The 15,559-nt window shown below is 41.0% G+C and overlaps 1 protein-coding gene across 3 annotated transcripts in view; it reads right to left on the bottom strand.

The window, feature by feature from the left end:
* LAMB3 (laminin subunit beta 3) overlaps positions 1-15,559 on the bottom strand; it is a 95,277-nt gene that overhangs the window by 22,037 nt on the left and 57,681 nt on the right. For all 3 annotated transcript variants that reach the window (XM_073666856.1, XM_073666855.1, XM_073666857.1), the window contains 3 exons: positions 10,860-11,056; positions 2,843-2,939; positions 68-437 (listed from right to left, as the gene is read on the bottom strand). In XM_073666856.1, the coding sequence (XP_073522957.1) occupies positions 68-437; positions 2,843-2,939; positions 10,860-11,056 (664 nt within the window). The remainder of the gene's footprint in view (positions 1-67; positions 438-2,842; positions 2,940-10,859; positions 11,057-15,559) is intronic.

The raw sequence follows: 15,559 nt of genomic DNA, 5'->3' as shown, positions 1-15,559 counted from the left end.
TTCTATGGGTCGAGGGGAGCAGTGTAAATGTAAGACCACTATTTTTATAAACAGTTATAACATTTACCTCATTTTTGTCAGATGGTTCTCTGTGCGCAGGAGCTCACTGTCTGAGATACCAGATCCACTAGATAGGCTCTGGATACGCTGAAGTTCAGCTTCAACACTGGTCACCCGAGGTCCAAAGTCCACATCAAAATTTCCTACTTGTCCGGCTGTTATATTACGGAAAGTCTGCACTTGTGCGCTTAAGGATCTGAGCTCATAATCATAAAATTGGAAGCAGGAATGGCAGGGTTTGCAGTTGGGGAATGTATCAGAGTAGCCTCTCTGGCAAGAGTCACACCTTTCTCCCACAAATCCTGGTCGGCACAAGCATTTCCCAGTTGCCTTATCACAACCATTCTCAAGTGTCCCTTGGAAGTTACAGTTACATTCTGCATGTAAAGAAGATGGACATAAAGTATGAAATTTACAGGTCAGAATGCATAGATATTTTCATCACGCTCTTCTCATCATACATGCATTTCTGATGGACACAGTATACATAAGCATTTTGTATCCACATTATATATAACTAATCTTCTCTATCAGGAAATGATTTATTCTTCTGTGATATAATACAATGCAAGAGTTTTCTCTACTCTACACCCCCCCCAAAGCACTAAGCAAAGGGGGCATGACTTTGGCAGAGGGGGACATGATGATGCGAGCGGGAGACCTATAACTCCTGCAGCTTTGTTGTATATTTGTGTAGATTTTAAGTAAAGGAGTTTGTCGTTGAATAGGAAGGAGTACACTATGTGTACACCTAGTATTTTGCTATGAGGAGAGTGCCTTATCTCTCTACAAAGACTTGGAGAGACATTTCATTCCTGCCCTGTCATGATCACTATTCCACAACTATTTATTTTACCATTACTTGTAGAGCGATGCATGTCTTAATGTATTTGTTAAATGAGCTATTTTATATCTGGCAATATGTCCAATTCTATCATGGCTCAAATGATCCAAAGGGAAGGGCAATCCTTCAGCCATAGTTCCCTAGAGGTTTCCTTCATTGGGAGTTTTTCCTTTCCTAGATGCTGTAGGACACACATGTCAAACTCTGGCCCACGGGCCAGATCTGGTCCTCAGGGTGAGTATATTTGGCCCGTGACGCCATGGGGACATTTTTCTATATGGAGGATTATGTGGGGCAATTATACTTTATGAAACACTATGTGGGGCCATTATACTGTATGGAGGACTATGTGGGGCCCATTATACTGTATTGTTATATTTGATGATGAGGAAAAACTTCCTAAATTGTAGACATTTTTCTACAAATATCAAGGTTGGCCAGTGACTTTGTCCAAGCTTTTCATTTTGGCTCTATGTATTTGAGTTTGACATCTCTGCTGTAAGTTGAATCTACATAAATAGGGAGTTTACAGTGTCCTGTCCTTTTTTATAGATTTTGCAGGAGCCTCTAGTTTATAAATTCACAGCATTGAATTAAAGGGGTTTTATACTACCTGGACAACGTCTTTTTAAATAGAGTAGTCCCCCTAATAAAATAAAAATACCACATACTCATCTCCTATACTGGCGCCACTATAGCAATGTTGACGCCGGGGCTTACATGATATTATGTCATGTGAGCCCTGCAGCCAATTAGTGCCAATGATTAGGCTGCTGCATGCTCACTTCTTCAATTTATACAAGGTTTAGATGAAGGAGGTAAGAGCGCAGTAACTCAATAGCTGCTGCCAATTGACTACAGGGTTCACATGACACTGTTTTTTACGTGAGCTCTGGGAGAACTGGCATTGACATTGTTGGAATGGTGCTTGTAAAGGAGGTTTTTGTTATTTGTATTTTATAAGGGGGACAGCTTTATTTATAAAACATCACATAAAAAGATACAGCCTTACCAACACTAGGGCCTGCTGCATCCTGCTAGTGGATTGGTAATCTGACCTGGTATTGGTAAAGCTGTATCTTTTTCTGTGATGTTTTATGAAATTTTGTCTCATGTTAGCCATTTTTTATTTTATTGTTAGGACAGCTTTATTTAAAAAGGGATTGTCCAGGTAGCAGACCTGGTGTTGAATGTAAGACAGCTGGGGACATCACAGTATTCATGAATCCAAATGGCCTAGCACTTTATCTGACTCCTACTGTGATTGTTTCAGTCTTGTGATTGAACTGAAGCTGTGGCCACTTTGACAACTAACGTAAAAACAGGTTTACACATAACAACCAGTGACACTAAATGATCGCCGATCAGCAACTTGCTGTTTATACAGGCAGACCGTGCTAAACAATCTGTAATAGATCGTCCGCTGCGCAAAGGCTCTCATTGTTCTCGGCAGCACAAGTTTTATTTATAGGGAATGATGTGCTCACGAGAATGATGATTTTTTATGCAGCACGAAAGGTCATTTCACCCGACGAACAAGCGTTTTGCTGGTTCATCGATTGATCGACAGCCTGTTTATATATGGACAATTCTCGTGAGCGATCTTTCCTAAGGACACTCGTTCACAATAGTCTTTCATTGTAAATACACCTAAAGTTTTGTGACTTTATTCTAGTGTCTAGGTTTACTGTAATTATGGTTGTCTTAAGGTAGAGTGAGGATCCATCCCATATACAAAAGTCACATAATATTGTATTACTCTTCGATGTTTACTCGTACAGATAGAAGTATTTTTATGTGTGAACATGATGATAATTAAATTCATTTTGCTTTGAAGTTCTTGCATGTATTAATAATTTAAATCAATTCAAATTGAATTTAAGCTGCATAACATAAGCGAGTTCTTACTACTGATATTAAGTGAGTGGCAAAACAAACCTCGGCATCCAGACAGTAGGCTACCATACATCCTGTCCGGGCATTCAGTGCAGATTTGGCCACCAAAGCCCTCCCTGCAGAGACATTGTCCAGTGACCTACATGGAGCAAGATAAGATTTATTATTATATAACCAATCTCATCATATGTCTTCAGCACTAATTTATGGTATTACTTTCGTGATTAATAATATTGGTATAATGATGTACTTTGTATTGTCTTTTATCATCTGAATACATAAGCCTGGAAAAGGCAGCCTATGCGCTATAGAGTCCTCAAGAGACTCCACCATGATTCATGTACGGCTATGTTCCCACGTCCACTCATCATTCGTTAAGAAGGATCCAGCAGTACTCAGTTGACAAATTAAGTTGTGCAGAGACAACTTTTTGTCCGTCTAAAATCAATACTTTTCATGTGAAAGAAAAACGGATGGCTAATTAACGGATCTGTTTTCTAAAGACTTCAATGTTAAAAACAGATCCAGTTGAAATCATTTTTTTTAACAGGACAAAAAAGTTGTGTCTGCACAACGTTTTTGTGAACGGATTACTGCTAAATATGTTCTAAGGCCATGGCCCCACTATCAGTATTTGGTCAGTATTTTTTCTCAGGAGTGGGAGCCAAAACCAGGAGAGGAACAATCAGCGAAAAAGTATAATAGAAACAAGTCACCAATTCTGCATTTATCACCCACTCCTGGTTTTGGCTCCCACTCCTGAGAAAAAATACTGACCGAATAGTGATAGTGGGGCTGTGGCCTAACGGATGATTACTGGACAAGTGAACTTAGCCTAAGCAACCATATGTTCTTATGCTAACATTTCATTGTCATATAAAAACTCCCATTTCATTGTTTGCAGACAAAAGCCAATTAGCCAGTGTAAAGGTATAAATACATCTTCCCCGTGCTATATTTACAGTTACTCTATAGTCTTAACCCTCCGTCACATACAATAGGCCTGACAGGCACATCTCTTTTATTTGGCGGGAGTTTTGAAATGTTTGTATTTCAGAGTTATTAGTTTTATGTTAAGTAAATGGGTTTTTTGCACCTGATTATGTGTAGTCTCTTTTATTACATCCCTATGAAGGTCACTGATCACTTTTAGAGCACTGAAATTGCAAACATTAGATATTATAGGTATTTTTCTAGCCTGCCCCTGACAGTCACATTGTATGTGAACTCGTTAGAACCGATATTGTATGTGACGGAGGGTTAATAAGGGCTCATCGTGCAAGCCATTGTGGTATCGAGTGTGTTTTACAAAAGAAACACACGGTGGCATTACTAATGGGCAAGATATTGTGAAATCACTAGTTGTCTCAGTTAGTTAAGCCATTGTGATATCACAAGTGTGTTTCAGTCAGGTAAGCAACTATGACATCACAAGTATGTTTCAGTTAGGTAAGCAGCTATGACATCACGTGTTTTTCAGTCGGGTAAGCAGCTGTGATATCATGTGTGTTACAGTTAGATAAGCAGCTGTGATATCGTGTGTGTTACAGTTAGATAAGCAGCTGTGACATCATGTGTGTTACAGTTAGATAAGCAGCTGTGATATCATGTGTGTTACAGTTAGATAAGCAGCTGTGATATCATGTGTGTTACAGTTAGATAAGCAGCTGTGACATCATGTGTGTTACAGTTAGATAAGCAGCTGTGATATCGTGCGTGTTACAGTTAGATAAGCAGCTGTGACATCATGTGTGTTACAGTTAGATAAGCAGCTGTGATATCATGTGTGTTACAGTTAGATAAGCAGCTGTGACATCATGTGTGTTACAGTTAGATAAGCAGCTGTGATATCATGTGTGTTACAGTTAGGTAAGCAGCTGTGATATCATGTGTGTTACAGTTAGATAAGCAGCTGTGATATCATGTGTGTTACAGTTAGGTAAGCAGCTGTGATATCATGTGTGTTACAGTTAGATAAGCAGCTGTGATATCATGTGTGTTACAGTTAGATAAGCAGCTGTGATATCGTGTGTTACAGTTAGATAAGCAGCTGTGATATCATGTGTGTTACAGTTAGATAAGCAGCTGTGATATCATGTGTGTTACAGTTAGATAAGCAGCTGTGATATCATGTGTGTTACAGTTAGATAAGCAGCTGTGACATCATGTGTGTTACAGTTAGATAAGCAGCTGTGATATCATGTGTGTTACAGTTAGGTAAGCAGCTGTGATATCATGTGTGTTACAGTTAGATAAGCAGCTGTGATATCATGTGTGTTACAGTTAGGTAAGCAGCTGTGATATCATGTGTGTTACAGTTAGATAAGCAGCTGTGATATCATGTGTGTTACAGTTAGATAAGCAGCTGTGATATCGTGTGTTACAGTTAGATAAGCAGCTGTGATATCATGTGTGTTACAGTTAGATAAGCAGCTGTGATATCATGTGTGTTACAGTTAGATAAGCTGCTGTGACATCATGTGTGTTACAGTTAGATAAGCAGCTGTGATATCATGCGTGTTACAGTTAGATAAGCAGCTGTGACATCATGTGTGTTACAGTTAGATAAGCAGCTGTGATATCGTGCGTGTTACAGTTAGATAAGCAGCTGTGATATCATGTGTGTTACAGTTAGATAAGCAGCTGTGACATCATGTGTGTTACAGTTAGATAAGCAGTTGTGATATCATGTGTGTTACAGTTAGATAAGCAGCTGTGATATCATGTGTGTTACAGTTAGATAAGCAGTTGTGATATCATGTGTGTTACAGTTAGATAAGCAGCTGTGATATCATGTGTGTTACAGTTAGGTAAGCAGCTGTGATATCATGTGTGTTACAGTTAGATAAGCAGCTGTGATATCATATGTGTTACAGTTAGATAAGCAGCTGTGATATCATGTGTGTTACAGTTAGGTAAGCAGCTGTGATATCATGTGTGTTACAGTTAGATAAGCAGCTGTGATATCATATGTGTTACAGTTAGATAAGCAGCTGTGATATCATGTGTGTTACAGTTAGATAAGCAGCTGTGATATCATGTGTGTTACAGTTAGATAAGCAGCTGTGATATCGTGTGTGTTACAGTTAGATAAGCAGCTGTGATATCATGTGTGTTACAGTTAGATAAGCAGCTGTGATATCATGTGTGTTACAGTTAGTTAAGCAGCTGTGATATCATGTGTGTTACAGTTAGATAAGCAGCTGTGATATCGTGTGTGTTACAGTTAGATAAGCAGCTTTGATATCATGTGTGTTACAGTTAGATAAGCAGCTGTGATATCATGTGTGTTACAGTTAGATAAGCAGCTGTGACATCATGTGTGTTACAGTTAGATAAGCAGCTGTGATATCATGTGTGTTACAGTTACATAAGCAGCTGTGACATCATGTGTGTTACAGTTAGATAAGCAGCTGTGATATCATGTGTGTTACAGTTAGATAAGCAGCTGTGACATCATGTGTGTTACAGTTAGATAAGCAGCTGTGATATCGTGTGTGTTACAGTTAGATAAGCAGCTGTGATATCATGTGTGTTACAGTTAGATAAGCAGCTGTGACATCATGTATGTTACAGTTAGATAAGCAGTTGTGATATCATGTGTGTTACAGTTAGATAAGCAGCTGTGATATCATGTGTGTTACAGTTAGATAAGCAGCTGTGATATCATGTGTGTTACAGTTAGATAAGCAGCTGCGATGTGTTTCAATGTTTCTAAGTTATACACATCGGTCACAGCTGCTGCTGAAACTGCAGGTTGTCTGTGCGTGCTTTCGGCATTACTGATTAAATTTGCTGATGACACAAAGCTAGGAGGGATAGCTAATACTAGAGAAGAGAGAGAGAGGATTCAAAAAGACCTAAATAAACTGGAGCAGTGGGCAGCAGCTAATAGAATGTTTTTTAACAAGGAGAAATGCAAAGTCCTACATCTGGGTAATAAAAATGAAAAAAACATATACAGAATGGGAGGAATAGAGCTAAGCAGCAGTACATGTGAAAAAGACTTGGGTATACTAATAGATCACAGACTGAACATGAGTCAACAGTGTGATGCAGCAGCGAAAAGACAAATACAATTCTGGGTTGCATTAACAGAAGCATACAGTCTAGATCACGTGAAGTCATTATTGGACTTTACTCCTCTTTGGTCAGACCTCATTTGGAATACTGCGTCCAGTTTTGGGCACGGCATCTTAAAAAAGACATCGACAAACTGGAGCAAGTTCAGAGAAGAGCGACCAGAATGGTGACCGGTCGGCAAACCATGTCCTATGAGGAACGGATAGAGGATTTGGGAATGTTTAGCTTGCAAAAGAGAAGACTGAGAAGAGACTTAATATCTGTCTACAAATATCTCAAGGGCTGTCACACTGTAGAAGGATCAACTTTATTCTCATTTGCACAAGGAAAGACTAGAAGCAACGGGATGAAACTGAATGGGAAGAGACACAGACTAGATATTAGAAAAAACTTTTGACACTAAGGGTAATTAAGGAGTGCAACAGGCGGCCACAAGAGGTGGTGAGTTCCCCTTCAATGGACGTCTGAGATGGTTTAATGAATCCTGCATTGAGCAGGGGGTTGGACACAATGACCCTGGGGGTCCCATCCAACTCTACCATTCTATGTTTCTATCACATATGTATTACAGTTAAGGCAGGTAAGCAGCTGTGATATCACAAGGATGTGTCAGTCAGGTAAGCAGCTGTGACTTCAGACATGGGTTACAGTCAGGTAAATGCATGAAAACTAGTTCCAGTCAGCTAAGTTCAGGGACTGACATGTCATAGGTAGCAAAAAGTTTTCAGTTAAAAATCAAAGAGCCTATGTGTTTTTGCACAGGTTTGCCCCCTGTGGTTGGTGCCCACCATTCTGGGCTTTGAGTGCGACATACAACTCTTGATAACATTTGAATATTTTCATGAAGATTACTTTTGATCCCAGGACCTCAGGCTATAGTATAACCTTTATACTGCTGGAGGTGCACATTCATTAATAGTGTATTTACTTGTATCAGTGATTTTGTCTGCAGATATATTCTGTAGGTTCCTATTTAAATCAGTGCTAATTAGTTACATAATCTCATCTGTCTCATTATCCCAAGTTCTTCAAGCCAAGGGTACTTTAGCGAGCCTTCTCTTTGATCCAAGCAGTCTCATCTAAGAAGCACTGCGTGACCCTACGATATCTATTTCTTGCTTATTTACACCACTGCTTGGTGGTAGAGTGCTCATCAACCATCCAATATATCCCTGTAAACACATACTTTTCATTACTGCTCAGAATAGCCTACAACCTTTACATAAAGCCGCAAAGGTCTTTAAATAACATTTACTTTTCTGCTTTTTCTTCATTAATAGCATAAGAAATCTTATATCAAAGCAAATGTGCATTAATCTCATTCTGATATTTAAAGTGCGCCTGAACTAACCCAGAAGGAAGTTCAGAAACGCCTAAATAATATCAAAATAGACAAGTCACCAGGCCCAGATGGCATACACCCCCGGGTACTAAAAGAATTAAGTAATGTGATAGACAGACCGCTGTATCTTATATTCAAGCACTCTTTATGGACAGGGACTGTCCCACTAGACTGGCGCCAAGCAAATGTGGTACCAATATTCAAAAAGGGGTCTAAAAGTGACCCTGGGAACTATAGACCAGTCAGCTTAACGTCTGTTGTGGGTAAATTGTTTGAAGGATTTCTTAGAGATGCTATTGTAGAATATCTTAATGATAATAACTGTCTAACTCCATATCAACATGGATTCATGAGGGATCGCTCCTGCCAAACAAACCTGATCGCCTTCTACGAGGAGGTGAGCTCACAGCTGGACCGGGGAGAGTCAGTGGATGTTGTATACCTTGACTTCTCCAAAGCGTTTGATACCGTGCCACACAAAAGGTTGGTATATAAAATGAGAATGCTTGGTCTGGGGGATAATGTGTGCAAGTGGGTAAATAGCTGGCTGAGTGATAGAAAGCAGAGGGTGGTTATCAATGGAGTAAGCTCAGGGTGTGTCAGGGTTACTAGCGGGGTGCCTCAAGGGTCTGTCTTGGGCCCTATATTATTTAATATATTTATTAATGATCTAGTGGAAGGGTTGCATAGTAAAATAGCAATATTTGCAGATGATACTAAACTTTGTAAAGTAGTTAATACAGATGAGGATAGGGCACAGCTACAGGAGGATTTAGATAAATTGGGGAGTTGGGCCAAAAAATGGCAAATGGGGTTCAATGCCGATAAATGTAAGGTCATGCACATGGGAAAGAAAAACAGCAGTCACCCATACATATTAAATGGGAAACCGTTGGGGAAATCTGACATGGAGAAGGACCTGGGCGTCTTGGTTAATAGCAAATTAAATTGGAGTGCCCAGTGTCAGGCAGCAGCTGCGAAGGCAAATAGAGTCATGGCATGCATCAGAAGAGGAATAGGGGCATATGATGAGAACATTGTTCTTCCTCTGTATAAAGCGCTGGTAAGGCCGCACTTAGAATATTGTGCACAGTTCTGGGCTCCGGGGCTCAGGAAAGACATATTGGAGCTAGAGAGGGTACAAAGGAGGGCGACTAAGGTAATAAAGGGAATGGAGGGACTAGAATACCCAGAGAGGTTGTCAAAATTAGGCCTATTTACGTTGGAAAAGAGAAGGCTTAGGGGAGACCTCATAAACATGTATAAATACATCAGGGGGCAGTACAGAGATCTCTCCCATGACCTGTTTATACCAAGGATGGTGACAAAGACGAGGGGGCACACTATGCGTCTGGAGGAAAGGAGGTTCCTGCACCAGCATAGAAGGGGATTCTTTAAGGTCAGAGCCGTGAGACTCTGGAACTCTCTGGGAGAGGAAGTGGTGATGTCCAACTCACTTAATGAGTTCAAGAGAGGCCTGGACGCCTTTCTTGAGAACAATAAAATTACATCTTATGCTTAGTGATAGTTAATTAATCCAGGGATTTAATCTGACTGCCAGATTGGAGTCGGGAAGTGAATTTTTCCTCAATGATGTAAATTGGCCTATACCGCATGGTTTTTTTTTGCCTTCCCCTGGATCAACGCTGCGGAATAGCTGCAGTGCACAAGAAATAGGCTGAACTTGATGGACGCTTGTCTTTTTTCGGCCTTATAAACTATGTAACTATGTAACTTATAAAGCAACTCTCCCAAAACAGTGTTTCTCAACCCGTCCCCAAGGAGCCCCAACAGGTCCCGATTTGAGCATATATCATGGAGAAAAGACCAAATGCACTGAAGCTAATTAATGCATGTATGCAATGCTAAAGAAATGACGTGACCTGTTGGGGATACGTAAAAACTAAGTCTAGCCTAAAATATTATGGAATTGCATTATTTATGAGCTTTAGTAGCCATAGATCCCTAAAAATACATTAGATTCCTTCTTTGTGTAAATACATGGATGTCCTTATACTCTGCTCTATAAGTCACATCAAGAAATAATGATTTCCTCATTATTCTGATGAAGCTCAAATGCACTCATTCATGGATCAAAAACTGCATCTTAAAGGGGTTGTACCATTGGATAGGAGGTAACTTACTGATCGGTGGGGTTCTGAGTGCGCAGACCTTCACCGATCAGCAGAACAGGGAATTTTTATCCAGGGCACTTTTATCCCTGTTACAAAATGCCAACCATGGCTCCATTCATACTCTATGGGGCTCCTGGAAAAAGCCAAGCGCAAGTCGGCAGCATTATAGGGAATGAATAGCGCAACGATCGAGTATGCACATTGCCACTCCATTCCAACTGGGATAAAGTTGCTCGTTCTGCCGCTCGGTGCGGGTCCCAGCGGTCGGACCCCCTCCCATCAAAAAGTTATGCCAACTTGTTTTCACTGGACAACCCATTTAAGGTCCTTACTAATACACCTTAATGTCAGCAGAATCCTAAAATTTCAGGGCAGGTTGACCATCTAATATATATGGGGGCCTACAAAGAATGAGGCGTGTTGAATTACAACACCTGATGCTTAGGTAATATTTCTGCACCATATATCCGCTAATGTAACATATATAGAGAGCTCTTACCTGATTACATTGGAGACTGTAGGAATTCCTAACATGGCAGCCACACATCTGACATCCTCTTCCACTGTCAATATTCCAGTAGTGGGAGATGCACTGGTCACAACGCCGACCTGTGACATTTGGAAGACACCGACACTGTCCTGTTTCACTGTCACATGGCTGGTTTCTCTCGGTGCCTTGGGGGTTACAGTCACACTCTGTAACAACATGGAGCATAGGCAAATAAGCACATGCCTTGATAAAGTTGTAAGCCCAGTTGTCTGCAAGCCATACCCCATAGTTACCAACATGGGTGTTGACAATTCAGGGACACTATAGCCCCAGCCAATGTACCCCCAGGATTGCTTCAATGCTGCATAGAAACTCCCATTTATGGGTAGGAGGCTACATAAGTTTGCACCCCTTTTTCAGCCCAAAACACTGCAGATTTTTTGGAAGTGTCCTGGCAAATTTAGGTCATTTGGCATGTATGCCTGCACATGCAGATGGCATGTGAATGTATTAAGTACCACGCTTTAAAAAACATAATGATCAGAAAAGTGGTTTTCAAAAATTCTAGACTAGTATGTGTGTGTCTGTGATATGAAAATTAGGTTTTAATAGAGAAACAAATTGGAATATGATGTCATTACAGATGAAAAGTTATTTGAAAAATCAGCAATTTATTTCCATACATAAGACAATCCAGGGAAAAATATGGAAGGAAATTCCAGCAAGTTATCCTCCATTGACTTAAATGTAGCAAATACAGTTACATCTCAAAAAATTAAAATTTTTCAAAAATATGTCCACCTCTAGTAAACCTGTGAAAAATAAAAGTCGAATAATAAACTTTGTGTAAGGCTACGTTCACACATCTGTTTCCGTTTTTACATCCATCTAAAACTGACTATTTTTGCATCCACTTTACATCCTTGTTATATGAGGTTTTTTTTCAAAAACTGAAGGAGGTAGACTGAACTTTCATTTATTCATTGACTCTCAGCAATGGATCAGTTAAAACCTGTTGAAGTATGGATGAGAAACTGAAGTGAAAAGAGTGTTTTCCTTTTACATGTATTTTTTCAAGGATCCTCCTGCAATTTAATGGCTGAATGTAAAAACACAAGAACAACTGAGTATATAGCATATAAAAAGAACCTTTATTCATAGAAATAAAAGTGTACAAAGTAATCACACTAATGGATGAATAAATACAAGGGGAACAGTACAAAACGACAGGGGCATATAGCAGCTAGTCATGGTAATACAAGACCAAAAAATATGAGGGAGAAAAAAATAAAAGGAAGAAAAAGAGGAGGAGCAATCCAAGAAACCATGTGCCCACAGTGGCAAGGGAGGGAATGCATCTATGACTGGGTCTCAAATATTGAGTAGTAATGGACATGTGTCCCATTATTCCCCAAAATGGGGGCAAAGTGAATAGAGACCATAGTCCATGATGCACTAACCCATCTGAACCATAAGGGGACACTAGATAAAATAGTGTGAAGTAGAATCAAAAAAGAAGAAAGAAGGGAAAAGAAAGGAAAAAAGGGCAGCCCAAAAGCAGCATATGCGGGGCGCAGACCAGGTCGTGTCATGGATGAGATATATAGATGACATTCTGTTCTTTTGGCTTGGGACGGTGGAGGAGCTCGATGACTTTATGACAAGATTGAACTCTAATATGTATTCTATTAGACTTACCTATACATGTCACTCTACTAGGATCGACTTTCTGGATATCACCCTTGTGGTGGATCCGGATGGTCGTGTCCAGACTGATGTGTATAGGAAGCCTACAGCTACAAACTCCCTGATACATGCCTCTTCGGCTCATGATGGCTCTACTATTAGAGCTGTCCCGGTCGGTCAGTTCCTCAGGATGAGGCGCATCTGCTCAACCAACTCTTATTTTGAAAGACAGGCCGCAGATCTTGCTGATCGCTTTAAACAACGTGGTTATAGCAATCGATGTATCGGCCGTGGCTATAAGAGGGCCCGTAATACATCCAGGGACCATCTTCTCCATCCCCTCCCGGTGCCTAGACATGTGACATCTGAGAGGATCCGCTACATATCCACATTCAATCACGAGTGGGGAGCTATGCGGCGGATCCTCTCTCGACATTGGTGTATACTTCACACGGAGCCCTCCCTCCGGGACTGTCTTGGTACTTTTCCTCAGATGACGCCACGACGTTCTAGGACGCTAGGGGACGTTCTGGTTTCCAGCCACTACGTCCCCCCGCGCCCTAATTTCTTTGGATCCCGCGGCCCCACGGTTGGTTCCTTTCCTTGTGGACATTGCGTTGCATGCGCCAATGTCCTACGTTGTACGTCCTTCTCCAACTCTGATGGCTCCCGGCATTTTGACATCCGTCATTATATATCGTGTGGTACTACACATGTGGTTTATTTTGCCACATGTGATTGCCAGTTGATTTATATTGGACTAACTAGTAGGGAGCTTCGAATCAGAGTTCGAGAACACGTCCGGGACATTGGCGCTGCCCGCACTGCCACGGACCCCCGTGAGCTGAAGACATTGCCTCGGCATTTTAAGGCCGTTCACAACTGTGACCCCCGATCACTTAGAGTACGGGGGATTGATAAGGTATGTCTTGGCTCCCGGGGTGGTGATGCCAAACGCCTCCTCGCCCAGAAGGAGGCGAGATGGATCATCACCCTTAATACCCTGGCGCCGCGGGGTCTGAATGAAAATCTTGGCTTCTCACCCTTTTTGTAATCACTATCCGGTGTTCGTGTCCTGTGCCTCGCTCCGAGCGATAACTTTTATATCTTCTTTTTGAATAATATGCAGGAACACATCTTATTTTGTTTTCCTGATTATGCCTATGTCTATATGCCCTCCCGTGGCCCCTTCTGCATATATGTCCCTATGGTTGTGAGCTCCCCTTATCCCCCCCCTTTTTTCGTCTTTATTCTATGTTGTAATTTTTTTCATTGTTTCTTACTTTTTCTTACTTTTCCTTTTATGTACATATAGTTCTTTTTTCTGTGGATCTTACATTTACTGCGAAGCCCACTTCCTGCGATATCCCCCCTCCTGCGGGCTAATAAATTGGAGCTAAGGAAATGGACGGACCCTTGATACCTCTGGATATTATTCTCAGATTATCCTTATGCCATGGACAATCTTATATAATTTAATTTTTTTTTTTTTTTTTTTTTTTTTTTTTTTTCACTTGTCTGAATCGCATTTACTTATGTATGCTATATATTGTACGCTTATGTATTTATTTATTTATTTATTTATTTATTTTTTTTTTTTTTTCATGTATGTTGCATACTATTTATCTGTATATGCACTTATGTATTTATGTATATACACTCTGTATGTCATCGGTCATAACTGATGTGGATGTCATTGTGGATATGTGAATATTGATATCCTGGTTTATACATCTGGGCTCCTCACCTGGCGGTGCGCATGCTCGTGGCTACTCGTCGTCCTGGCTTCCCAGGCGTCCGTCTCCATGGTATCGGCGCTACCCCGGACACTCTCAGTAGTACTTCCGGGTTCGCGCCGACGCCTTGACGGGCGTTCTGGGGGCGGGACGATCTGACGATCCCCGCGCATGCGCCGCTTACGCCTTCCGGTTGGCGGCCATTTTCTTCCGGTCTGAATGCTCATTGGTGACTCCTTCTTTTGGGGGGATATTTAAAAAGACGCTGGTGCTTCCAGTGTCATGCCTCTTGATAAAGCTTCTCTGCGAAACGTGCGTCAAGGCTCGTTTGGTCTCATCTCGGGCTGCCCCTGCTGTGGCTTCTGACCCCTTGACCCCTTTCCCAGTGGTCTCTAGCGGCTTTGATTGGTGAGTGCATCTTCATATTATGGCCCGTGTTCACTCTGCTCTCACCTGGGCCAATAATGGGACTTACATCTATTGTCATCTTATGTATGTTTTTTCTCTTTAGATGCCTCCCCCTTGTTGCTTATTTATGCATATGCTGCTTTTGGGCTGCCCTTTTTTCCTTTCTTTTCCCTTCTTTCTTCTTTTTTGATTCTACTTCACACTATTTTATCTAGTGTCCCCTTATGGTTCAGATGGGTTAGTGCATCATGGACTATGGTCTCTATTCACTTTGCCCCCATTTTGGGGAATAATGGGACACATGTCCATTACTACTCAATATTTGAGACCCAGTCATAGATGCATTCCCTCCCTTGCCACTGTGGGCACATGGTTTCTTGGATTGCTCCTCCTCTTTTTCTTCCTTTTATTTTTTTCTCCCTCATATTTTTTGGTCTTGTATTACCATGACTAGCTGCTATATGCCCCTGTCGTTTTGTACTGTTCCCCTTGTATTTATTCATCCATTAGTGTGATTACTTTGTACACTTTTATTTCTATGAATAAAGGTTCTTTTTATATGCTATATACTCAGTTGTTCTTGTGTTTTTACATCTATCTCTTGAGTTAAGCAATTTTTCCACGACCATGGGGTGTGAGTCGTGGTTTCTCCACACCCCCTACTCGTGATTATTTCTATGTTGGCTGTAGTGTTTCTTATAATTTAATGGCTGAGCCCGATCCAAAAAGCAGATGAGAATAGGACATGCTTTGAGTCTCGGGACCAGAGACACGGTCCCATTTTTAAAACTGATGTGGCTGTGGATCAATGAAACTATGGGTCAGTGTGCTGCCTGAGATGAAAACTGACAGCAGACAGATGAAACAAACGGCAGCTGT

This window comes from Phyllobates terribilis, unplaced genomic scaffold (genome assembly GCF_046119375.1).
Source record: "Phyllobates terribilis strain yellow unplaced genomic scaffold, ASM4611937v1 Scaffold_2__4_contigs__length_985480577, whole genome shotgun sequence".
Taxonomy (NCBI): Eukaryota; Metazoa; Chordata; class Amphibia; order Anura; family Dendrobatidae; genus Phyllobates; species Phyllobates terribilis.
Note: the sequence above shows the minus strand (reverse complement) of the source record. Positions and strands in the feature narration are given on the sequence as shown.